Source organism: Nyctereutes procyonoides, unplaced genomic scaffold, assembly GCF_905146905.1.
Source record: "Nyctereutes procyonoides isolate TBG_1078 unplaced genomic scaffold, NYPRO_anot_genome, whole genome shotgun sequence".
Classification (NCBI taxonomy): Eukaryota; Metazoa; Chordata; class Mammalia; order Carnivora; family Canidae; genus Nyctereutes; species Nyctereutes procyonoides.
In genome coordinates, this window is record NW_026575047.1 from 52,260,129 (window position 1) to 52,283,794 (window position 23,666).

The 23,666-nt window shown below is 43.6% G+C and overlaps 1 protein-coding gene across 1 annotated transcript in view; it reads right to left on the reverse strand.

Moving 5' to 3' along the window:
• CHSY1 (chondroitin sulfate synthase 1) overlaps window positions 1-22,147 on the reverse strand; it is a 72,199-nt gene extending 50,052 nt beyond the window's left edge. The window contains exons 1-2 of the mRNA XM_055326807.1: window positions 21,825-22,147; window positions 5,883-6,378 (exon numbers count right to left, since the gene is read on the reverse strand). Of these exons, the coding sequence (XP_055182782.1) occupies window positions 5,883-6,378; window positions 21,825-22,147 (819 nt within the window). The remainder of the gene's footprint in view (window positions 1-5,882; window positions 6,379-21,824) is intronic.
• Between the last annotated feature and the right edge of the window lie 1,519 nt (window positions 22,148-23,666).

Genomic DNA, 23,666 nt, shown 5'->3' on the forward strand with positions numbered 1-23,666 from the left:
ATTAAGTTGGTATTAATGCAACCTATGTTGTTATCAGTTAAGGTGTTAACTGTAACACTCAGGGTAGCTTCTTCAAAAATAACTCAAAAAAAATAAAAGTGACAAGAGAGTAAAAATGTATATATAAAAAAAAACTATGTAACACAAAAGAAGGTAGCACTGCAAGAACAAAGAAACAAAACAGACATGATCTAGGAAACAAACAGCAAAATGACAGACACAATATCAGTAATGACATTAAATGTAAATATATTAAACATCCCAATTAAAAACTGATCCAACTACATGCTATCTATAAGAGACATTTTAGATTCAAAGACACAAACAGGGGTGTCTGGGTGGCTCAGTAGGTTAAGCATCTGACTCTTGATTTCAGCTCAGGTCATGATCTCAGGATTGTGAGGTAGAGCCCCATGTTGGGCTCCTCGCTCAGTGTGGATTCTGCCTGGGATTTTCTTTCTCCCTCTCCTCCCTCCCCCCCCCTCAGTGCACACATCCCTCTCTCAGTGAAATAAACTCTTAAAAAAAAAAACAAAAACAGGCTGAAAGCAAATGTATGAAAAAGATACACCATGTGACAGTAACCACAAGAGTCCTGGAATGGTTATACTATCAGACAAAATAGATTTCAAGACAAAAATTGTCACTAAAGACAAAGAAGGAAATTTATGATAAAAGGGTTCATCCATCCATGAGTGCAGATATAACAGTTATAAGCATAAATGCATCTAACAGAGCCCAAAAATACATGAAGCAATAACCAACACAAATAAAGGGAGAAACTGACAACCCAACAGTATCAGAGACTTCAATATCCCACTTTCAATAATGGGTAGAACAACTAGACAGACAAACACGGAAAAAGACCATGGTCAACATACAAATCAACTAGACCTAAGGGATCCACAGAACACTCCACAGCAGAACACACGTTCCTCTCAAGTGCATAAACAACACTCTCCAGCGTAACAATATGTTAGGTCATAGAAAAAAAGTCTCAAAAAATTTGAAAAACTGAAATAAAACAAAATATGTTCTCCAACCATATGGAATGAAATTAAAAATCAATAACACAGTGGTGGGTCTTAGACTTCTGTCTGTTCACAGTCTCATTTTATCTTATTTGTCACTTCTTTGTGTCCTTCCCACTCACTGTTGATACAGTCTTTATATAGTAGTGCCCTTTTGTGGATGATCATTGCCCTTATGATCTGTTAGGAGCTTGGAGACTGAGCCATCAAAGCAGAACAAAAAGCTCCATATAAAACCACGCAGGGCTCTACCTTGGAGAAACAGCGTTAGTGATCAGTGTTTGGAGCACCTTATTCTGGCCAATTAGGGGCCTGCCTGGTTCTCGGCCAGGTAAGGTTAACAACTCAAAGGCATGAGGAAGAAACCCCTAGACACAAGTCAGCTCTATGACAACCAGCATTAAGAAACATTATGTCTTCCATTATTAAAGAAAAAAATTCCCAGGCTTCTCACAGAAAAATGTTCCACATTCCTTTATAAGCCAGTCAGACGAACAAGGAAAAATCTTCTCTTTTTTCATATTTTGCTCTAAATTCCCAAATTCCCTTGATGATATACCTTCCTCACAAAGAACATCACTGATCTTACCCCTTTCCCTGTATGGTTTTTATCTTTAAGATTACTATCACGAGGGCAGCCCCAGTGGTGCAGCAGTTTAGCGCCGCCTGCAGTCCGGGGTGTCATCCTGGAGAGCCAGGATCGAGTCCTATGTCAGGCTCCCTGCATGGAGCCCACTTCTCCCTCTGCCTGTGTCTCTGCCTCTCTCTCTCTCTTTCTGTGTCTCTATGAATAAATAAAATCTTTAAAAAAAAAAAAAAAAGAAACCCTTTCCTGCTTTCATTGGTAATGATCATTTTCTACTCGAAATGCCTTCATTACTAGTCAAATGTTCAGTTAAAATAAGAAAAGCAAGATCTGGTTGCTGGTCACCCAGCTGTGTTCTGTTTGTGAAAATCCACCGAGCTCTACACTGACTGATTAATCTGTGCACTTTTCCATAGGTATAATATACTTCAGTAAAAAGTCAAAAATAAAATGAAAAGATTAGGTCAACTGTCTTTATGTTCCCTTATTAAAAGAGTGGTATAGTATTTCATTCGTTTGCCTAAATAAATTGTTTCAAACTTTTCAATAATGTTTCTCAAAAAAATCTTGTGTGCCTTTGACTTACAACGCCAAACTCATGTGAAAAGGGGGAGCTGGGTTTGCATGCTCCACCTTTCCAACAGTATTAACAGCCTCAAGGCCCATATTCTTGCTCTGGGCTGGGAGGTCTCAGTAAGCATTGAGGAGCATTACTAAAATCATCTTATAGTTTAGTCTTCTATATTGCAACCACAACTTCTTAGTATGAAAATGAAGTATTTAAAGCCACTAAGCCAAAATGCCAAGGTCACAAAAGACAAAGAGGCTTGTGCAAATGGTCCAGCCTGCAGGTGGCTTTGGAGGCATGACAACCAAATGCAATCTCTAGGCTGGGTCCTGTGATGGAGAAGGGAGAAGGGAACACTGTTACATGGGACTGGACTGCGTCAACAGGGAAAATCAGAATATAAATGGTAGGTTAAAGTTTCCATGTTGAATTTAAACTCTACTGTGGTTATATAAGAGAATTTCCTTATTCTTAGTCAAAACACATTGATGTTAGTTAAAGTAAAGGGCTACAATGGTAAGATAGTCTTAAATGAGGGGCAGGTCTATGTCCCTATACGCAGGGATGGGGGAAGACACTCAGAACAGTGGAAAAAGGTAATGGTATAGAATGTTAACAGGTTAATTTGAGTATAGGGTATATGGATCCTTCGTGCAATTTTTTTTCTGTGAAATTAAAATTATTTCCAAATAAAGTTTTTTTAAAAGCCATATATTGGGACGCCTGGGTGGCTCAGCAGTTGAGCACCAGCCTTCAGGCCCAGGGCGTGCTTCCAGGGTCCGGGATCGAGCCACATCGGGCTCCCTGCATGGAGTCTGCTTCTCCCTCTGCCTGTCTCTGCCTCTCTCCCTGTGTGTCTCTCATGAATAAATAAATAAAATCTTTTTTAAAAGCCATATATTAGTAAATAGCCACCAATAATAAATAAGTCAAGCTTAGAAATGAATCTGGATTTTGATTATGACAGTTGTTTCTTTTGAGCCATTTTAATTATTTAAGTGTAATCCCAAGGCATTATTTCAACTTGAAAAAAAAATTTACACCTTCCAGCTAGATTTATAAGAGCTAAATAAGCACCTTCTGAGACCCAAAGCTTATTAACATAAGTGTCTTTAACATAAGACTCCACCTCAATCATTTCTCATAATGTGAGCCTTAATGGGGAAACTAGATTTACAGGAAGTTCTCATCCACTGGAGGGATTCATCTTGCCTGAGTGGTGAACACAATGATAAATCCTAATAACAACTTAGGTTAAGAGCACTGAAAGGCTTACCAAAAAAAGCAAAAGAAATCAAAGGTCTAATAAAATGGCACATGTCCCCATAGAGGTAATTCTTAAAAATGAGAAAAATGAATAACTGTGTATGAAAGACAAAATTTTAAATATGCAAAAAAATATCTGGAAGATCATTCCTGTCACCCAAGAGAGGGGAGAATTTCTTATCCAAGACACACAAAGCACAAACCAGAGAGGAAAGAAGAAATTTAAGACTACACTTTAAATTCACAATTTGCATGTGAATACCACATTTAAAGTGAAAAGACAAGCCACTTTGGGGAGAAAATAATCTCTCACAAAAGGAGCTCCCAAAAGGGCAGTACCTAGGAAAAACTGTCACCGTGAGGCATTTACACACATGAAAAGCAGTGGGGACACCACCCAAAGCTGACCACCCCCACACTGCCCACACTTCTTGGGAGAGCCTAGGCAGGGACAGGGAACCACCCAGGGAGCTTCCTCATCCACCAGATCCCTTTACTTATTTAATAAGGTCATTTACCAGGTGCCTCTAGTCAAAGAAATGGCTCCTGGTGTCCAGAAAGGATGATTTCCAGCATCCCAACTTCAAGCCTTAGAGAATTTCGGCTATTACAAAATAACAGGGGGAAAACAGCCCTAAAACTATCTCCCAACCCCTGCAGCCCCAGGACAATACTTTCTAACAACATCTTGGCACTATTGCTAGGTCAGAGTTCTTGATAAACAAGAAATTGGCTCTATTGCTATCTATCTAGCAGTATTTAAGATACAACACCGAGGCATGTATTTTTAAAAATTCTCTCAGAAGGTTGGCTTATCTGCTACAATTCCAGCAGGAGGGCTAGCTTCAGAGATCAGAGGTAGTATAAAACATTCCAAAATACACAAGGTACTACATGTTTTAACCATAATGAAACATACTAAGGTTGTAACTGCTAAATTAAAAATGGGGAAAACGCAGAAACACTGCCTTTTGTATTCTGCTTGAAACCGCATGACATCCCCAAAGAGCTTTCCTCCCTGCAAAAATCCTTGATGACAGAGATCCTCCCGATGCCCCCTCCCCCAATCCAGTGACCAATCCTCCCTGCAGGGGCAGGGGTGGGGGTGTGGAGGGGGAAGAGACCCACAGAGATCAGAGGTTTCACTCAAATTACATTTGGGATTTAAAAATGTATCTTTTATGGGATCCCTGGGTGGCGCAGTGGTTTGGCGCCGGTCTTTGGCCCAGGGCGCGATCCTGGAGACCCGGGATCGAATCCCACATCAGGCTCCCGGTGCATGGAGCCTGCTTCTCCCTCTGCCTGTGTCTCTGCCTCTCTCTCTCTCTCTGTGACTGTCATAAATAAATAAAAAAAGAAAAAATTAAAAAAAAATGTATCTTTTATAATTAGAAAGGAACATGAAAACTACTTCCTGTATTCTTGAAAATGTTCAGTTCCCTAAGAGTTCAACGAAAAAAACAGTTATTAGGAAACCTTTAAAAGCAAGTGGGGGGGGGGGGCGGTGAGGGCAAGTACTGGCAAGAATACTCTTTCTTCACTCAGGCCCTTTAGAAAATTAAATCCCAACAAAAGCTAACAGTTTACATCAGAAAGTATGTTTCTTTTTCTCGGGCAAAGATCTAGAAATTCCCTCTGTTCCTTATAACTATCAGTAGTTTATCGATCTAAACACAACACAACCTAAATAATGTTTTCTACTCTGACTAGTATCAGATCCTGTAACTGCAGGCACATCTGCCAATAAAAACAGAGAAAAGTCAAAAGCTAACTCATGTTCTGGAGAACATTTAAAGAGAAAGCATCTACAAGTCAACTTCCTACAAAAAACTGCACTCATCTGTCAAGATAACTCAGATTGCCTACCAACTATTCAATAAAGAACAACCATGTTGCAACTTACCAATTACAAATAACTGTCTAAAAAGTCAAGGTTTAAAATAAATGCAAAGTCAAATGCTATTGGCTTTTTTAAAAATATCATTGCTCATTTTATGAATTCTAAACATGTCAAGTTTTAAAACTGTGTGGGTCAACATGACCAGAAAGAAAAGTCAGGCCTTTGGGAGAAGAGGGACAGGGAATGTTGACACACTTGCAATCACATCTGCAGAATCAGCAAAAGTCAGATTAGATGAATTTTCTGGATAATCATGAAAATATCACTGTTACCTACAGTGAACTGCAGCATTTCTTTGGGCTCCAAATGCCATTACTAACTAAGCTTTCAGGACAAAAGTACAGAAGGTATGTCCTAAAAATGAGGATAAAAGGTGCTAAAGGAATTCAAATTATAAAAACTAAGGTAAAAATGTGCAATAACTTCATTACCAACTTCAAGCCTTAAAGAAGGCTTATATTATCAGTGGTTTCCTATGATTGGTTAGCAACTAATGATGAAATTAACAATTTTTTTTTTTTCTGTTCTTACCTCATAAGACCAGACACACTGCACCCCCGCAAACCTCCGGACACATCTTCCCACCTCCACGTCCTCATGAGTAGTGTACATTTCTCGGAGACACTTTCCAATGTGTGGTACCATTCTCCGGAGAACCTCCCGGCTCATGATCACACCGGGTCCCCCCATGCAGAAGTTCTCACCGGGTTCCAGGGCCAGTTTCCCCATTTCTTCCGTAGTGCCCAGTCCTGTCTGCCCAAGAAAGAGGGGCTCACTGCTATTCAAACTCCTCAGAAAATTCTCCAGACGGTCTCCTTTGATATACACGTCATCGTCTGCTCTCATAAACCATTCATACTTGTCCAAGTAGTGGTCATGCATGTACTTGAGCATCATGAAAGACTTCTTCTGGGGTGGGTAGGAGTCGTCCACGCCCCGTAGTGGCACTATTGGAATTGGTATCGATGTGTCTGAACCCTCACTAGAGAAGAATTCGACTTTCCCAGGAATTGTCTTGGACCATGTTCTGGAATTAAAATAAGTACCAGTGAGAGAACAGTTTATTTCAAGCTTCTCATTTCCAGAAATTCATGTATCTACTCATGTTAAATCACTGTGTGTTCAATAGGAATGATAAAAAAGCTACTTGACCTGCTTCCTTTCCTTTAACAGCAGCCCAGGCTACGAGGTATTGCAAAGCCCAAATTCACTTTCAAAAGAACCCCAACAAAAAAGAATGATGAAGTGTTAAAATTTTTCCAGGATCACTAAGTTTCAGCTGTGGCTGAAAACCAAATTGGCAGGGTACCAAGGTCTGGATCTCCAGGTCAATTTTCTGATACTATCAAGTCCCTACCCACAAACTCCTCCACTCAATAAGACAATTAAAAAATCAAATTCTTTTATTTTGGCCTCCCTTCCCCTATGATTCTGCTTGTTTCTTAAATTCCACATATGAGTAAAATCATATAATTGTCTTTCTGATTGACTGATTTCACTCAGAATAAAACAAGACAAAATTAGAGACACAAACCATAAGAGACTCTTAACTCTAGGAAACAAACTGAGGGTTGCTGGAGGGCAGGTAACTGGGATGGGCATTAAGGAGGACACTTGATGTCATGAGCATTGAGTGTGATACACAACTGATGAATCACTGCACTCTACCTCGAAAACTAGTAATACACTATATGTTAACTAACTGAATTCAAATAAAAAATAAAATTATTTAAAAAAAATCAAATTCTTCAATGAAGTTTCTCTGACCTCACATCAAGTGCCAAGTATGTGCAAGGCCAGGGGGATGCATGCAAAACATAGACACCGATTCATGGAGCTGTCATTGGGAGAGACAGAGGTTTATCAAAGCAGTCATATGTCACACACAAGTGTACATAATGGTAGAACTAAAACATGCACTCTGAAAGAAAGGCACCCAGACTGACTTAAAGAGCATACAGAAAGAACGCAAACTAGACACACAGAGCAGAGAATGCTTCGCCGAGACAGAGGTGACTGTCAGGCTGCATGAGGGGAGCAGACACCCTTCGCACTATACAAGCTATGGAAGGAATGGGGTAGAAGTAGACGAGAGGCGTGGTTTCTGCAGTCCTGGGGGGGGGGGGGGGGGGCCGTGAAGGAGAGGGCTAAGGCCACAGGTGAGAACTGCTTTGACAGCCCAGGTGACAAGTGTCTTCAGGGGGTGCTGCTCCTCCCACTGCTGTAGGAGAAACTGGTGATGAATGAGAAAGAAACAGTAAGCAATCCTGCTGCCAAACACCTGATTGAAGGCCATCGGGTTATCTTTTCTTATGCTTTCTTCATACTCATAGTAGTTCATCTAAAAAACGCATTTACACAGATGACTTCTAGGATAAATTGATCACAGAATATAAAATGAAGCAGTCGGGATGCCTGGGTGGCGCAGCGGTTTAGCGCCTGCCTTTGGCCCAGGGCGCGATCCTGGAGACCCAGGATCGAATCCCACGTCAGGCTCCCGGTGCATGGAGCCTGCTTCTCCATCTGCCTGTGTCTCTGCCTCTCTCTCTGTCTCTCTGTGAGTATCGTAAATAAATAAAAATTAAAAAATAAATAAAAAATGCTAACTTTAAAAATAAATAAATAAATAAAAATAAAATGAAGCAGTCAATTCAGCCCTAATATTATAAAAAAGAACCCTTCCCAGGTGCTATTCTCCCCCAATATATTTTTGTTTTACTTATCTGTCACAATTATACATATTGTGGTGAAAAGTGACCTTGAAGTGTGAATGAAAACCACACACATCTTAAATGTAAAGTCTTAGGAAGAGAAAAAGATACACACGAAACCTCTGGTGAAGGGGTACAGAAGTAGGGAAATGAGAAGGGTGGGGGAGGGGATAAAGAGAACTTGATCTCTTTATTCTAAGTGTCTCTAAATTGAGAAAATTTTTATAAACACAATACATTACTTTTTTGGAAAAGAAAATTTAACTTGAAATTTATCATTTTAACCATGTTTTTTTTTAATTTTTATTTATTTATGATAGTCACACAGAGAGAGAGAGAGAGAGGCAGAGACATAGGCAGAGGGAGAAGCAGGCTCCATGCACGGGGAGCCTGACGTGGGATTCGATCCCGGGTCTCCAGGATCCCGCCCTGGGCCAAAGGCAGGCGCTAAACCGCTGCGCCACCCAGGGATCCAATCCTTAACCATGTTTTTAAGCACAATGTTCAGTGCAATTAAGCACATTCACATTGTTCTTCAACATCAACACCTTCCTCCATCTCCAGAACCTTTATATCTGCAAAACTAAATTTCTACTGCAAGGCATTATTTTTTAATTCCATAAACAATCTACAATGAAGCACTTAAAAAGCAATTATTGGCTTTTAATTATCTTCCTAGCCCAAATATTAGGAATACAAAATGACTTCAAACTTCTCTCATTCAATGGGGCGCCTGGATGGCACTGTTGGTTAAGCATGTGCCTGTCTGCCTTGGGCAAAGGTCATGATCTCAGGGTCCTGGGATCCATCCCCTGCCTACTCAGCCAGGGAGTCTGCTTCTCCCTCTTTCTCTCTGCCCCTCCATTCCATGTTCTCTCTCTCTCTCTCTCTAATAAATACATAAAAATCTTAAAAAAAAAAAAAAAACACCTCTAATTAAGCAGAGGAAGAATTCAGTGAACTTTTTGTCAAACATGCTTCTTCTTGAAAAACCAAGGACTAAATATACATTATTTTTCATCAAAACTAGAATGTTAACTGTAAGATACACCATTGTTTTTCGTACCAATAAGATAGAAAAAAACAGTGCCAATCATAACCACATGATGCCAGCAACTGTAAAATGTATCCTGATTTGAGATGTTAAAATGTGGGGGGAAAAATGTGCATCTTCAAATGATGGAAGACAGCAGCAGTAATGTTTTCCCCTTAATGCCTATGGATTTAAAATGGGCCTATGGAGTCTTATGCCATGTACAAAACTTTTTAACCAAGAATTCGGTATATATGGAACCTGATGGGACTCCAGATGCTGTACCAGGTACTATATACTTCATTTTCAGAAAGCATAAGCTCCTGAAGAAAAGGTTGAAAAGTAAATGTGGCAGGAACAGGGCAATTAAAGAGAAACCACCCTTTCCATTAAGAGACAAGTCTTTTTAAAGATGAGAATGAACTACAACCTACACAGAATATATAATATAACCTAAAGACCCCGTTCTAGCATGCTAATCTAGAGGGGAGACAACCTCCCACCCCCAGGAAGTTGGTGACAACAAAGGTGTTGAAGACATACTAAGAGGACCCCCATTCAGGTCAAGGAGCCCGATTCCTTCCTTCAGTAGAAATTTTTGTTTGGCGGTCACAACAATTATTTGAAAAAGTAAATAATTTCAGTAGTTGGCACATAAGTGAAGTCAACACATCCTGCTCACTAAAATGAAAAAAGTGACTTAAAGTGTTGTGTGTGTGTGTGTGCACGGAAACCTGCAGAAATTTCTGAGACATTTCCAAGTGAGTTTATCACTTTCCATAAGACACACTACCATTTCCTACCATTCCTACATGCAGAAAGAACCTGATTTAATCAAACCACAACCAGAAAACAATTACTAAGAGGTAAAATTCACAGGCCTGATGGAGTTAAAATATACTACCATTCACAGTACTTCTGAAATGTAATTTAAAGCTAAATAGTCTGTGTTATCTCATAACTGATTACACATGGATAGTGAATAAAATCAACTAAACTTTAGCTTCTACCCAATTGCTTCTGAACTAAAATGTGATTAATACAAAAGACTAAGTTCAAAACAGTAAGTATGGAAGTAGCCAAACCCCAGAAGCTTTTAAGATCCTAAAACACCATGACATTCGCTGAGATGTGAGGTGGGTAAGCCAATGTCTGCCTTCAAAGGAACCACCTATTCAAGAGACGGCACAGTACGATGGTTAAGAGCATGGGTTCTGGAATCAGGCTTTTGGGGTAAGAGTCCTGGCTTCACTCGGGGTAAGCCTCTGTGTGCCTCCCCCTCCTTGTCTGTCAGCTGGGGACAATCATGCTACCTGCCTTACAGGGTTGCTGGGAGGGTCAGCTGGATTCAAAATCTGTGCTCAGACATCAGCCCAGCACGCAGTAAGCATTATGTCAGTGTAACTTATTAGGGAAGACAGGAATGTGCAAATAAGACAGTGAAAGAGAGAGTGTGGGCAGAACCTGAAGCAATCGGTCACAGGATCACACACCACTGTGGAGGCATTACAGAAAACGTCACTTCTCACATTTCTGGCTAAAAACCTGACACTCAAGCTATCTGCAAGAATTCCGATTTGCTGTCAATCTTAGACAACGTTAGGGTGGAAGTCTAGTAAGACCTTAACTTTTAAAACAGTTTTCACTTCTAAACACTGGAATCCTTCATCTCAGCCTGAGCATCAAAATGCATTTTCGTCTGGGTTCCGACATGCCCCAGCAGACACTCAAAGGAAGTGCTAACAGAACAACCATCACTGAAGCGATTAATGCCTTAACTGTGACTTGAAATCATGTAATTTGTCTAAGAAGAGAAACCAATTAATTTTAAAAACAGACAATCTAACCTCAAATCATCCTTAAAAGCCTCTCTGCAGTTTTATGGTAACTCCACCCAATTATTATCTTTTCCTTTTTAGGTAACCCAGGGAAAAACCTCAAGCTGGCCTCTTCTGTTCTAAATGACTGGTAGTTTGAGGGAAATCTCTCAAAATCAAGTTTCTGCAAATCCTCCAATCTTAAGAAATTATGATCTTTTCATTTATGATACCTTTGGCTTCAGGAGCTCTGGAAAGTTAGAGTATTCTGGAACAGAAATCATGATTCACCATCCTGGGGGACTTGGGGAAGTGCCTTAATAATGGGAAAGAAGTAGATACTGCAGAAGAAGCAAGACGGGCCTTCTTTCCGTGACAGAAACAGGTCAAGCTCCTTATTTTCATAAGCAAATGTCAACTTTGCCGTCGACACATTTGTTACTGGGAGCAAAGAGTTCTCCCTTAATTGAAACCACAGAACATTTGCAGAGACCCTTGCCAGCAAGCTCAATTTTCAATGCACTGATAACCAACTCCTGCTAAAGCACAGATAAGACAATTGAAATTGGAGAGAGCCAAGCAAGCTATCATCTTTTCCTCCTGGCCTCTAAATGCTATCCCTACACTAAGTTAAATCACAGTTAAGTGATGCAGCTGGACAGTATTAGCTTCGCTAAGGAATGCCTTTGCTGACTCAGGACCTCTCATAGTCTCCCTTTCTGTTTGGTTATTGTTTTCAGAAAAACTATGTAAAATACACTTCTGTACAAAATTGCATCAATAGCATGACTCCTGTCTAAAGGACACATTCATAATACATGGACAAATTTAATAAGCAGGCAAGAGTACATCCTTGTGACGTGTACTATTAAAGGAACAAAAGTACACATACAAAAATATTGTACAACTTTAACCCAAAGTGTTTACTATGGTTATTTTTGGATGGAGGACCAGAAAACATTTAATTTTCTTCATATTTTCTACATTTTCTGAATTTTCTGCAACAGATAGGTATATTTAGAATTGAAAAAAATTTTCTTAATCTAGTAAAAACTTTAAGCTAAAAAGGATCCAAAGAAATGAAAAGATTTGACATCAGAAAATTCTACTTCTGTAATAATTTTTATTCTATCCAATGGACAAAAACTAAAGAAAAATAGAGTAAGATTGAGTACTTTCTTTCACATTTTCTGATTTTTAATACAGTGATTTTTATAAGAGAGAGAGATCTTCTGTGATTTTTCCCCCAAAATCACAGTTAAATATATTGTCAGACAGTTATAGTGAGAAGTCTGAAAGGACTCATAGGATCCAATATCCTCAGAATTTGGAGTCATGGAAGGAAGGGAGACTATCATTTTTTCCCCCTTGTAGAACTGACAGGCAATAAGAATGTGTGTGTGTGTGTGTATACATATATACACACACACACACACACACACACATATATATTTGTATTCTTCCCTATAATAGAAAATACTTAAGATAATGTAATCAAAAGGCATATAGAATGAAAATGTGAGCAAGAAAATTAGGCCAAAGTAAAACAAAAGTAAGGAAGTCAGAGCAAGACAGGACAGTGGTACCTGTACCAGGGCAGGTGAAATCCTGGTAGGAGCTGCCTGCTCAGCTCTGTGCTCACAGGAAACACGGAACCAACCAGAGATCTCTGCAAAGACGCCACCCTGACCAAGGGAGCCACATGGTGAGACCAACCGCCATCACATGGTCTGTCTGTCTGCTAGCGGTGAGACCCGATCAGCAGGCAACCACGAGATGCTGCAGGACTGTTTCCCACTGCTCGGGGTGAAGTGAAAGGAGGATTCTAGGTACTAAGACCTGACAGAAATTTCTGCCCCTGGGGCCCATGGGACAGAAAGCAGGGCAAATACAGTGAGTTTCCTTATAGGAGTCTGATGGAGCAGCAATCTTAGCTCATCCTCCCAAAAAAGTACAGAGGACAGTTCTTTGCTCCCAGTCAGAGCAGCCATGCACTGGAACTTCATCAGGCCTTGGGAAAACTCTGAGGTCTTCAAGGCTCTCAAGTGATGATGACTCAAGGCCTCTCCTGGAGCTGAAGGAATGCCCTTTGTCAGGATGCTATAAGTATTATTCAATCCATTATCTCTGTCCTGTGTGGGTATGAGGAACAAGTGTACTTAGCTGGTTACCCTTCCCCTTACGTGATTTCCGGATACCAGTTTCCTCTTCTAAAGTCTTTAACGGTCTTACTGAGTAACCTTATGACGTGAGCAATCTCAATTCTTTCTGGAAGTAGGTGGGGGGAATAGAACAGAAATCACAAATCATGGGGAAAAAAATTTTCAAGAGAAATCAAATTATATTCCTTACCATTAATCCTAAAAAGTAGACTTAAGGTGAAAGCAAGCATTAAGACTTTTTCTCCTGAATAAAGCTGTTGGTGGATGGATTACAGCTTCCCACCTCAACAATGGCCTGGGCACTAGCCCAGGAGGCAGTTCCAAGGTATTAAGGGCTAATAGCAACTTGCCCTTTGAGCCCAGGTTCACAGCAAACAATGGAAATACTCATCAGTACAGACCACAAAAACGCCCTTTTTGAAACCTAAGAATTAAAATTTGGACTGTTAAAAACAGAAGGCAATTTCTGGTCTCGTGATACATTTCCGAAGCTTCAGATCTTGGAGAGCTACCTCATAGGGTTTCTATTTTGCTGCTGTACACCTAAAAGTGTAAACATTCAACTAATTCTTAATTGTGCATAAACAAAATTTGTTTTCAAATTTAATTTTAAGCAAAACAAAACACATGCACACACACACACACACACACACACAAACAGCAACAAAAAAGTGTTGTTTAATGCAAACAATAAAACCACCCTGAGCCTATTCTGGCCGACCCCTTTTGCAAAGTCAGTCTTCCTGTGTCAAGGTACTTCCTGGTACAGACCCACTTAGCAGCTCTCCACAGCCACCCTTCAATAAAGCAGTTACCCGGTGTGGAGTACTAGGCTGAGGGCATTAGAAACTCAGCCTGTGACAGTCCTATGCAGTGCGTGAAGGATAGTTACCCACATTTTACAGATGAGGAGACTGAGGCACGGGCCAGGTAAATAATTTCCCAAGGTCATAAAGCTAACACATGTAGAAGTCAGAATGCAAACGAGGTCTGACTTCTAAAGCTTCTGCTGGCCAGCTAACTGGCTTCTCCATCCCACACACTTATTTCTAGGTTATCACCCACATTTCCTTTGCAGTCCTTCCTCCACTAAAAAAGCTGAGAAAATAGATCCCAGAAAAGGAGAGTAGCCTTACACCCAACCCACTTCAGCCACTTCCACTGTTTCGCCTGGCAGAAACCTGCCTGTTGAGGACACCTCTTCAGAGTCAAGCTGGATTTAATTGAAGGTCAGAAGACTATTCAAAAGGTAGCTTCCGAAACCCTCATTCCCTTTGGGTCCTTTGGTTTCTGTAAATCCTGCCTGATTATTTTCCAGCAATAGGCTGGGAAATACACAGAAGAAAATCCCAACAAAAAAGCTGCCTTCACACCTGGGCTCAACTTACAAAGCAATTGTTTTAATGGCACTAATTAACTATATTTTCAATAATCCTCAGGTTTTGCAAGCCCAGGGTGGCTATCAAATCAGAGCAGAATACACCTTTTGTTTTAAGATTTTATTTACCTGAGAGCGAGAGCGAGAGAGAGAGAGAGAGAGAGAGAGAGAGGGAGAGAGAGAGAGAGATCATGAGCAGGGGAAAGGGCAAAGAGAGAAAGAGAAGCAGGCTTCACAGGGAGGTGGAGGGGTAGGTCTCAGGACCTGGGATCAATGACTTGAGCCGAAGGCAGATGCTTAACTGACTAAGCCACCCAGGCACCCGAACACTTTCTTCTTTGTAATCATCCACAAACCAAGGTCATCAGTTATAGAGCCAAAACCATAGCTATACATGTTTCAGAAAGGACACTGAAGTAAGGTGAGCAGATGAACAGCTTCGCTACTTTTAAATCGTAACGAAGTTTCTTGTTCCCCTAATTCCATCCACAGGCGCAACAGATGGAGACACTGAATATTTACATTAGCATGTGGAAGCTAGGGCCTTCACATTAAAAATGCTGTCACCTAATTCTCCCAAGTACTACCTGGAATTGTGAAATTACAGTAACTGAGGAAAATACATTTACAGTAAACAAATACTTTATCAGGACAGGATTAACTGTTACTTACTGAAACAAGAATGACCTGGGACCCAAGCCCCAGGGTGCCATCTGTGCCCAGCAGTGTTGCAAGAACCTAAGTGCTCAAAACTGCACTCCCATTTCCTTCCAAGCGCTGTCCTCTCCTCCTTTTTTTAAAACTGTAGCTCTGTAGCTTTATTACAAAACAACTGTTTGCTGCAAAATAATTCAAAAGTATAGAAAAGGGCCAAGAATATGAAAAATCATTCAGCATCGTGTGTATATTCTTTCACTTTCTTTTCTATGCTACACAAACACATGAGATTATTTTGTTTGCTTTAAACAAAAGTGACCTCATACCGGGCATACAATTTTACTTAATTTAAATATATTGTGAATCTCTCTTCACTTCAGTAAACGTATTTCAGTTGCATCATTTTTTTGTGTCTAGAGAAGCAGATTGCAGTATGGACGAATCAGTGAAATCAATTATGGTCCACAGTTCCTAAAGCAGGACATGAAAGATAACCTACTTGGAACTTCCACTTTGTACCTACATCTTTGAGCACATCTTTAAATCCCTTTGAAAAATTCCAGAGGAAATGCTAGATTTCAGATCTCAGACTCAAAATGCACAATCCCATTGTTCCTTCACTACTTCCCATGTTTCTACGAATGTGTTGTCTCTGCCTCAAAATTCCTATTTATCCTTTGAGACTAAGTGAGGGAAAGGGGGCAGGGGTGTGGGTGAGGCCTTTCCCGATCCTCTTCATGAATGAGTGCAGGCCTCCTTTTCCTGTGTCCCAGAGCAGTTAGTCTAGGCACCCTGTGAGCCCTCATCACCAGTATTACCATTTCTTTTCCTCCCTAGATGACAAATCCTGCAAGGATAGATTAATCCGTTTTCAACAGAGAGCAGCCTAATGAATAGACAAGGGAAGTGAAACTAGCCATGTGATGAAAAACAAAACTGTGTATAAACTTCTGCTGACAACCACAGCTATCCTTGGAATATTCTAACTATTTGAGGGCATCAATATCCGGAACCATGACACAGAAAACTAAACTCATATTGAGGACTGCATACTCCACCAGTCATCTTATACAGGGAATTCAGAACATGAAACGGGTTGTGCTCCAAAAAGTTAATTTACAGGTCAATTATCCAGATTATAGAAGGCAGTCAGTAAGTTTTTGCCAAACTGAATTCTATTGAGAAAGAAAGTACTGCTCTAAACAGTTTCAAGATAAGTATGGTTTACTGAGTTCAAGAATAAGGAAAGGAACCCTGAGATTTGCTCATTAAGGCTGGTAAAAGAGCAGTGTGCCTTCACTGAAAGCTTTCGGAAGAGGCCATTAGCTGCTACAACAACATCTTGCAACAAGATTCCTCTATCTACAGCTAGTGTTTCTGAAACTTTCTTCCCACAGTTCCCTACAGACTGATGCTAATCTTTAATGGTGCCCTTTATCACTCCTGGGGCAAAGAAGGGAAACCATCCAGCTCTTTCTTCTGAGAAAGTAAAGAAAGAACAAAAACGGTTCCCCATCTTCAGCCCAGGGGAGGTAAGAAACAAGGCAAAAAGAAAGTGTTGGATTAGCTGAGCATCCTGGGCATAAGAAAGGATTAAAAAGCCAAGTATGTATGGTTTTTTGTTTTGTTTTTTGTTTTTGTCAAACTATTAATTAAAAAGAAAATCCAATCGATATCAAAATGCTCCCAGCATGAACAGGTAAGTGTAGCCAAGAAATGTTTGAAACAGAAGAGGAACACAGAGGAATCTGTCTACCGGATATTAAAAAATTATTCAACTTCCAATAATTTCAATGGGTGGTACTGGCACAAGAACAGAGAAAAAGATCAGTGGAACAGAGTAAGAAGTCCAAAAACATACCCAGGAATTTTGAGTATAATGAAGATGGCATTTCATATTGGTAGGGAAATGGGAGCTTATTCAACAGATGGTGCTAAGACAATGTACTATTTGGGGGGGGGGGATGAGATTGAGATGATTTCTACCCCTTCTAGAATTAGATTAAAAATTTTTTAAAAGATGCTTTTCAAAATCTCTCCAGGGCAGTAACTTTCTGAGCGTGGGATAAGGGGGCAGGGGCAACCCTAAAATCAGAAAAGACTGAACTACAGGAACTTCTATATATCAAACTAAAAACAAAGAAAAAAATAAGGAAATAATACAAACTGTAGCTAGTAACAAAAGACACAAGGAACACAGGGGTTCTGATGACCTGTTACTAACTGGCATAATAAGTCCCTTTAGAGGACTCAAGGGACCATTTTGAAGTGAAATTACCAAGAATACAAATACTCTGTAGAGGAGTCAGAACAAATTTCTTTATATATTTGTAGAACCCCAGGTACCCAGAACCCTCAGGCAATTTAGTTTAAGACAGCATCAGAGCTCCAGCACTGTAACCACCTCAGATGTAAATCTTTTCTCAATTTCTTTGTACGTTCATTACATTTATGAAGCTAAATGATACAGCCACCTGTGTGTCTAAACACCACCTTCAAACTTTCCCTGTACAAAACCAGACCTGTTGACTCACATCCTTCCCCATATCTCAATAAAGAATACAACCACTAACACTTGTCTTTCCAGGCAAGATCCTAGAAGGCACTATTGACTTTCCTTTGCCTTACCACTCACCTGCATACCTCAGCTGCAGCACCTACCCCAGAACTCTCCACTTCTCTCCATGACCACTGCTACCGCACCAGTCCCCACTGCCCAGACCACCTCCTAAAATCTTGCTTCCTACCATCCATTCTCCACACGATGGGCAGAATCAACTTTTAGGACATAATGCCATCACCTCCCTTTCCAGTCTAAACTCTCCAAAGGCTTTCTAATTCACCTAGAATAAAATTCCACAAGACCAGATGTTATCGGGCCTCGTCCAGTTTCTTTTACTGGCCTTCTTTTATTCCCTTCCAAGTTGGTTTCTGCTTGTAACTTACCAGCTCTTCCCTCTGCTCCCTTGCTCATCAATGATATTCACCCAACCAATTCCTCACCAACCCATTGCAGCCTAAATACCAAGTTCTCTAGAATACCACCCCACCCTTTCCTTACCCTGTTTTATTTTCTCCATAGTACCCATCATTAACTCTTTTCAGTGCCTTGCCTCTCACTAGAAGAGAAGAGCCATGAGAACAAGCATCTTCACTCTGAGTCCTCCACACTCAGAGTCTGGACCCACAGGAACCATGTATGTACTGGCTGAAAAAAAGGATGAATCTTAACTGAGTATTTTTATGAACCAAGATCACTCCTATGAACCTAACAGCTATGGTGTCGCTTGGGGCCCATGGAAGAAGTTAGCCCTGGTCGGTCTCTTATCAGCTACACTTGGAGATTTATTTTGCCTGCTTCTTAAAATCTGTTTCCTGCATGCTATCAGCTGTTGCTGCACTGCTAACATTCCTTGGTGGCCCCTCTCCCCCCACTTCATGCATTTGGCAGGCTGAAAAGTAAAAATCTGTAATGGGGCTGTTCCATCATTAAAGTGCACTAACTTTAGTGCAGACAGGCATATCTCACTGCATTTCCCAAAGGCTTTTTTAGCTCCTTTCTAGACCTCAGACAATTCCTGGTCCCCAGACCTAAATTCTGACATTTCAGTATCTTAGCATAAAAGTACACCGTACTGCCATCTTATTAAAAATGCTGGCATCTCCAAACTGTGGAAGGAGCCTCGGTGTCCATTGACAGATGAATGGATAAAGATGTGGTATTTGTATACAATGGAATATTACTCAGCCATTAGACACGACGAATACCCACCATGTGCTTCGACGTGGATGGAACTGGAGGGTATTATGCCGAGTAAACTCAGTCAGTCAGAGGACAATCATCATACGGTTTCACTCATACGAGGAATTTAAGAAGTAGTGAAAGTGATTATAAGGGAAAGGAGAGAAAGTGAGTGGGAAATATCAGTGAGGGTGACAGAACATGAGAGACGCTTAACTCTGGGAAATGAACAAGGCGTAGTGGAAGGAGAGGTGGGGGGGGTGGGGGTGACTGGGTGACGGGCACTGAGGGGGGCAACTGACGGGATGAGCACTGGGTGTTATGCTATATGTTGGCAAATTGAACTCCAAATTAAAAAAGGGGGGGGGGGAATGCTAGCATCTCCTTAAGCCCATAAGCCAAATAGTAATTTCATTTAAACAACAACTAAAAAAAAAAAAAAAGTTTTTCTTAAGGTAAAGAATGAATTTTTGTCTTTTAGAGGAGAAGTAAAACTGAGCACACCCAGTGCCCAACTAGATAGAGTTCTACCTAGCACTGTAAGATTCAAGTCGACTCATAGGCCAAACGGCATGCAATTTCCATTTTAAGAGCTGAGTGTGGAGTTTCAGCTGGGACTGCAAAGCACAGCAGGGCCATAATCATAAGTTACACACTGTAACCTCCATCCCAGTTCAGGCCTTCCCCTAAAGTTCCTCAAGACTAAAACCGTCCTGTATCATCTCCTGCAACTGGTCTAAACAGAGGCTCATGGAACAAACTAAGTCCACTTAATGGAAAACGGAAGTTCATCCCCAACTTCAAGCAATGGGACTTCTTAAGATCAAGGAGATAAAAGGCACCTGGGTAGCTCAGTCGGTTAGGCATCTACCTTCTGCTTGGACCATGATCCCAGGGTCCTGGGATCAAGTCCATATCGGGCTCCCTGCTCAGCGGGGAGTCTGCTTCTTCCTCTGCCCTACCCGCCCCCCCCCCACCATGCTCGCTGATGTGTGTTCTCTCTCTCTCTAGCACAAAATAAATATTTTTTTTAAAAGGTCAAAGAAATAAAAGGAAAAGAGCTCTAGGAAAGCTGACAGAATCCCTGAATGGAATACACGGTTTCCACGTAAGGGTTTTCCCTTTATCAGAAAGGCAGAGTTGTCACAGAGAAGAACTGAGGCCAGAGGGCAAACTGCGTTTCTACCTTCCATGAAGTGTCTAAAAGAAAATAAACAATGAGATAAAACCCTTACATCCAAGACAGATGAGGCAGGAGATTTGGAAAAAGAGACCAAAAGTAAGAGTGTCAAGCATGGGCTTAGGAAAAAGATCATCTCCAAGCGTAAAAGAGTAGGTCCAGTTTGCATTACATTTTCTGATTGCAGCTGGTGTCCCAGGACCCCTACTGGTTAGTATAGACTGATTCTGAATCCATGAAAATATATCTGTTTGGTGAGCAATCTAGTATTTGAACAAAATACTTTGGTAATTGTCTCCAAAGTTGTGATTTCACGGGGCTTGTCACCCAGTGGCAGTCATGTGGACTTAGTTTCAAAACCATTCTGAAAACAATTTACACAGCTCATCCTCAATTTCATATGTGGCCATTTCTCTTGGAAAAAGCACAATCTGCATAAAATTCCAGGTAATTCATGAGAGATCTGGGAGAAAATCTTCAGCTGGGGATTCCTGAATCACTACTACAGCCTAAATGTATACTAAGTGGCTACATTCTAAGCTTTTCAGGCACTCAGGATCCTTCCTGGCAGAACCTGGGCTCTGGACTTAATAAAAAAGATCCTCATGGAAACGTGTGGATACGGGATCAATGAACTGAAAGCGCTCACATTCTCTGTGGCTCTTTCATCTTGTTTCTCAATCCTGTACTTCTTCCCTTAGAGGAACAAGGATTCATACGTGTTTTTCCCTCCTATCTAATGCCTGAACATTCAGACCAGGACTAAACATAAAAGCCGAAGTTTCAAAGGTATTGGTTATAAATTAAGAACCAACAGCAACCAGCTTGGCCTTGCTCATGGGACTGCTCTTAAAAGTTCCTTAACGGAGGACCTCCCTGCATTGGTTTGCTCTGTTGCTGGATGAATCTCAAATCTTATCCACACGGTAAGCGTTTCTGGATTCCATGTGTATATGGCTCCATTAAATCCCTTTATCGAATCCACACTTCTACCTCAAATTCACTCCATACAAATCTGCCATTCCAAAATCATTCTAAAGATCCCTTCTAAAGGTTACTTTAATCCCTTAGTTAATCCTGAACATGATTCCAACCACTTTTATGACTCATATGGCCAATTAGGACCCAGATACTGGATAACACACACACACACATCCCTAAACTGAGCTAGTTAACCCTGAATGTACCACGGGCCAGGAAATACTTGCCCCGAGGTTCTCTTTCCATTAACTCCCCAGACCGGTGGGGTCGAGTGAACAGCGGGCAGCCTCTTTCATGCACAAGAGGGCTTCCACCAGTGAACTCTACAAGTACGCTACGGAAGGGCTCTGACCAGATCAACTTAACTCGGCTCTGCAACAGCAAAGGTGCGTATTTCAGAGGATCAAACGATAACCATCACTGCCACTACTATCACAGGTATTTTAGCTAAGAATTTTCCCATCCACCTTACGAGGGAGATAGATGTTCGGTCAGACCCATTTAACAAAGAAGAGGGCTTGGACGTGGAAAGCTCAAGTGCCCTACGCAGTCAGGCTGAGGACCACACCCACGGAGGCCAAGCTGGTCCACCTGATCCCAAAGGCCACGGTCTTGAGCACTGCATTCACCCTCTGTCTCTGACCTTTGCTTCCAGGGTCCGACATCCGTAGCCCAAGGGCACCCCGATCCCCCAGGAGCCCTGGAGCTTCAGGTCTGGAAAACGGGCAACGGCTCAAGCCACGGGAGTCCCGGTAGGGCCGCCCGCTGGGATGCTGGACACGGGAGTCTGCGCCCCGGCAGCAGGGACTCACCTGTAGGCGGCCACGGCGCGGGTCTGCAGGTATTTCTGGGCGGTCATGACTCCCACGAAGAGAAAGTTCTTGTCGCGCGGGCCCCCATCCGAGGCCGGGCCGTGCGGCCAGAGCTGCGCCCCGCGCGCATCGCCGCGCGCCCCGCCGGCCTGCGAAGCCGCCGCAGCCTGCCCCGGCCGGCAGCCCTCGGGGCTGGCGCGGCGCCGCGGGCCCGCTCGCTTCAGCTCGGAGGCGCGGGGCAGGACGAGCCGCGAGGCCAGCACGAAGCCCAGCACGAGCCCGAGCAGCACGCTGAGCCAGGCGCGCCGGCCGCGCGCGGCCATGCCCGTGCCGCTCCGCCCGCCGCCGGCCGCCGCCGCCGCCGCCGCCGCAGGCTCCGCGCGCCCTCAGCCAGCCGCCCCCGCCCGCGGAGGCCAGCCCGCCCTAGCGCCGCGAGGCTCGGCCCGGGCAGCGCCGCGGCCGCCGCGGGCCCGCCGCGCCCATTGCGGCCCCCGAGCCGCCCGTAGGCCCCGCGCCGCCGCTTTGTTCCGCACGCCCGCCCCCACCGCCGCGGCCTGCGCCTTTAAGACGGGACCATGCCCGGCGCGCGCCGGCAGCGGCTCGAGCGCGACGCGGCGGCGGCGGCGGCGGCGGCGGCGGCGGCGGCGGCTCTTCCCGCTCGCGCGCGGGGGCGCGGGGCCAGCGCGACGGCGACAGCGACGGCTGAGGCCACGGAGCCCGCACCCGCGTCCCGCCCCGCCCGCGTGTCTCGGCCGGCTCGGCTCGGCTCGCGCTGCGCCCGCCCCCGTCCTCTTCGTGGCCGGCGCCGCAGCCGCAGCAGCTGCACATCCTCCGGCTCAGCTCGCCATTGCAACAGGAGCCCCTCACGTCACGCACGGCGCGTTATGAAGGGGCCCGGGCGGCAGCGGAGCCTGGCCCCTCTCGGGATCCGTCCGCGCCGCCCGATTGGCGCAAAAGTGAATGGGGGGCGGTTCACGTGGCTAAAGTTTGGCCAAAAAAAAAAAAAAAAAAAAAGCCCTCCCGGCGCCCGCCCCGCCCCGCCCCGCCCCGCCCCGCCCCGCCCGCGCGGTCTGCGGCTGGGCCGCCGGGGCGGAGGGGGCGTGGGCCCGGGCTCGGCGCCGGCGGGGTCCCGGACCGCGGCGCCCCGCCGCCCGTTATCCGCCCGGCGGCCACGCCCCTGGCCGGCCGCGCTCCGACGGCGTCCCCTCCCGGACCGTGCGCGCCGGGCGGCCGCGTCCTGCACGGTGCACCGCTGGCCTGCGCCTGAAGACGGGGCTTCGGGGTCCCCGAGCCGTGCACGAAGCGCTCGTTGCCCCCGCCGAATCTGTCCTGGGATAACCCGGGAGCGCACGCCCTGCCTCCAGCCGGCCGGCCGCAGCGGCGGCCTCCCCGCGTCCCCCGCCGCACACTGTACCTTTGTTCCCGCCGCTCTGCGGGCAGGAGCGGGCGCGTGGGGAGCCAACGGCTCGGGAGCCGTTTGAGACGTGCCTGCGGGCAGGGTGAGCCGTGAATTCGCGGACCTGGTTCCCTGTCCCTGGTCTCTGCGCTAAAAAAAAAAAAAAAAAAAAAATCCATATTTAACGTCCACGCCCCTAACAGTGCTAGCATTTCATGGATGTTGGAGAAATGGTACGTGATGTTAATACTCTGGATGGTAAACACTATTATTTACATTTTTTTGTGGGCAGATAGTCGGTTGGGACCCCAGCCTACCTGAATCCTTGTCAAGGCATCCATAAAAGTGCCGTGGAGTTCTAAAGACAGGTTTTGAATAACGGATTCTCCGGGATGGATTTTATTTTATTTTTTTTTTAATTTTTATTTATTTATGATAGTCACACA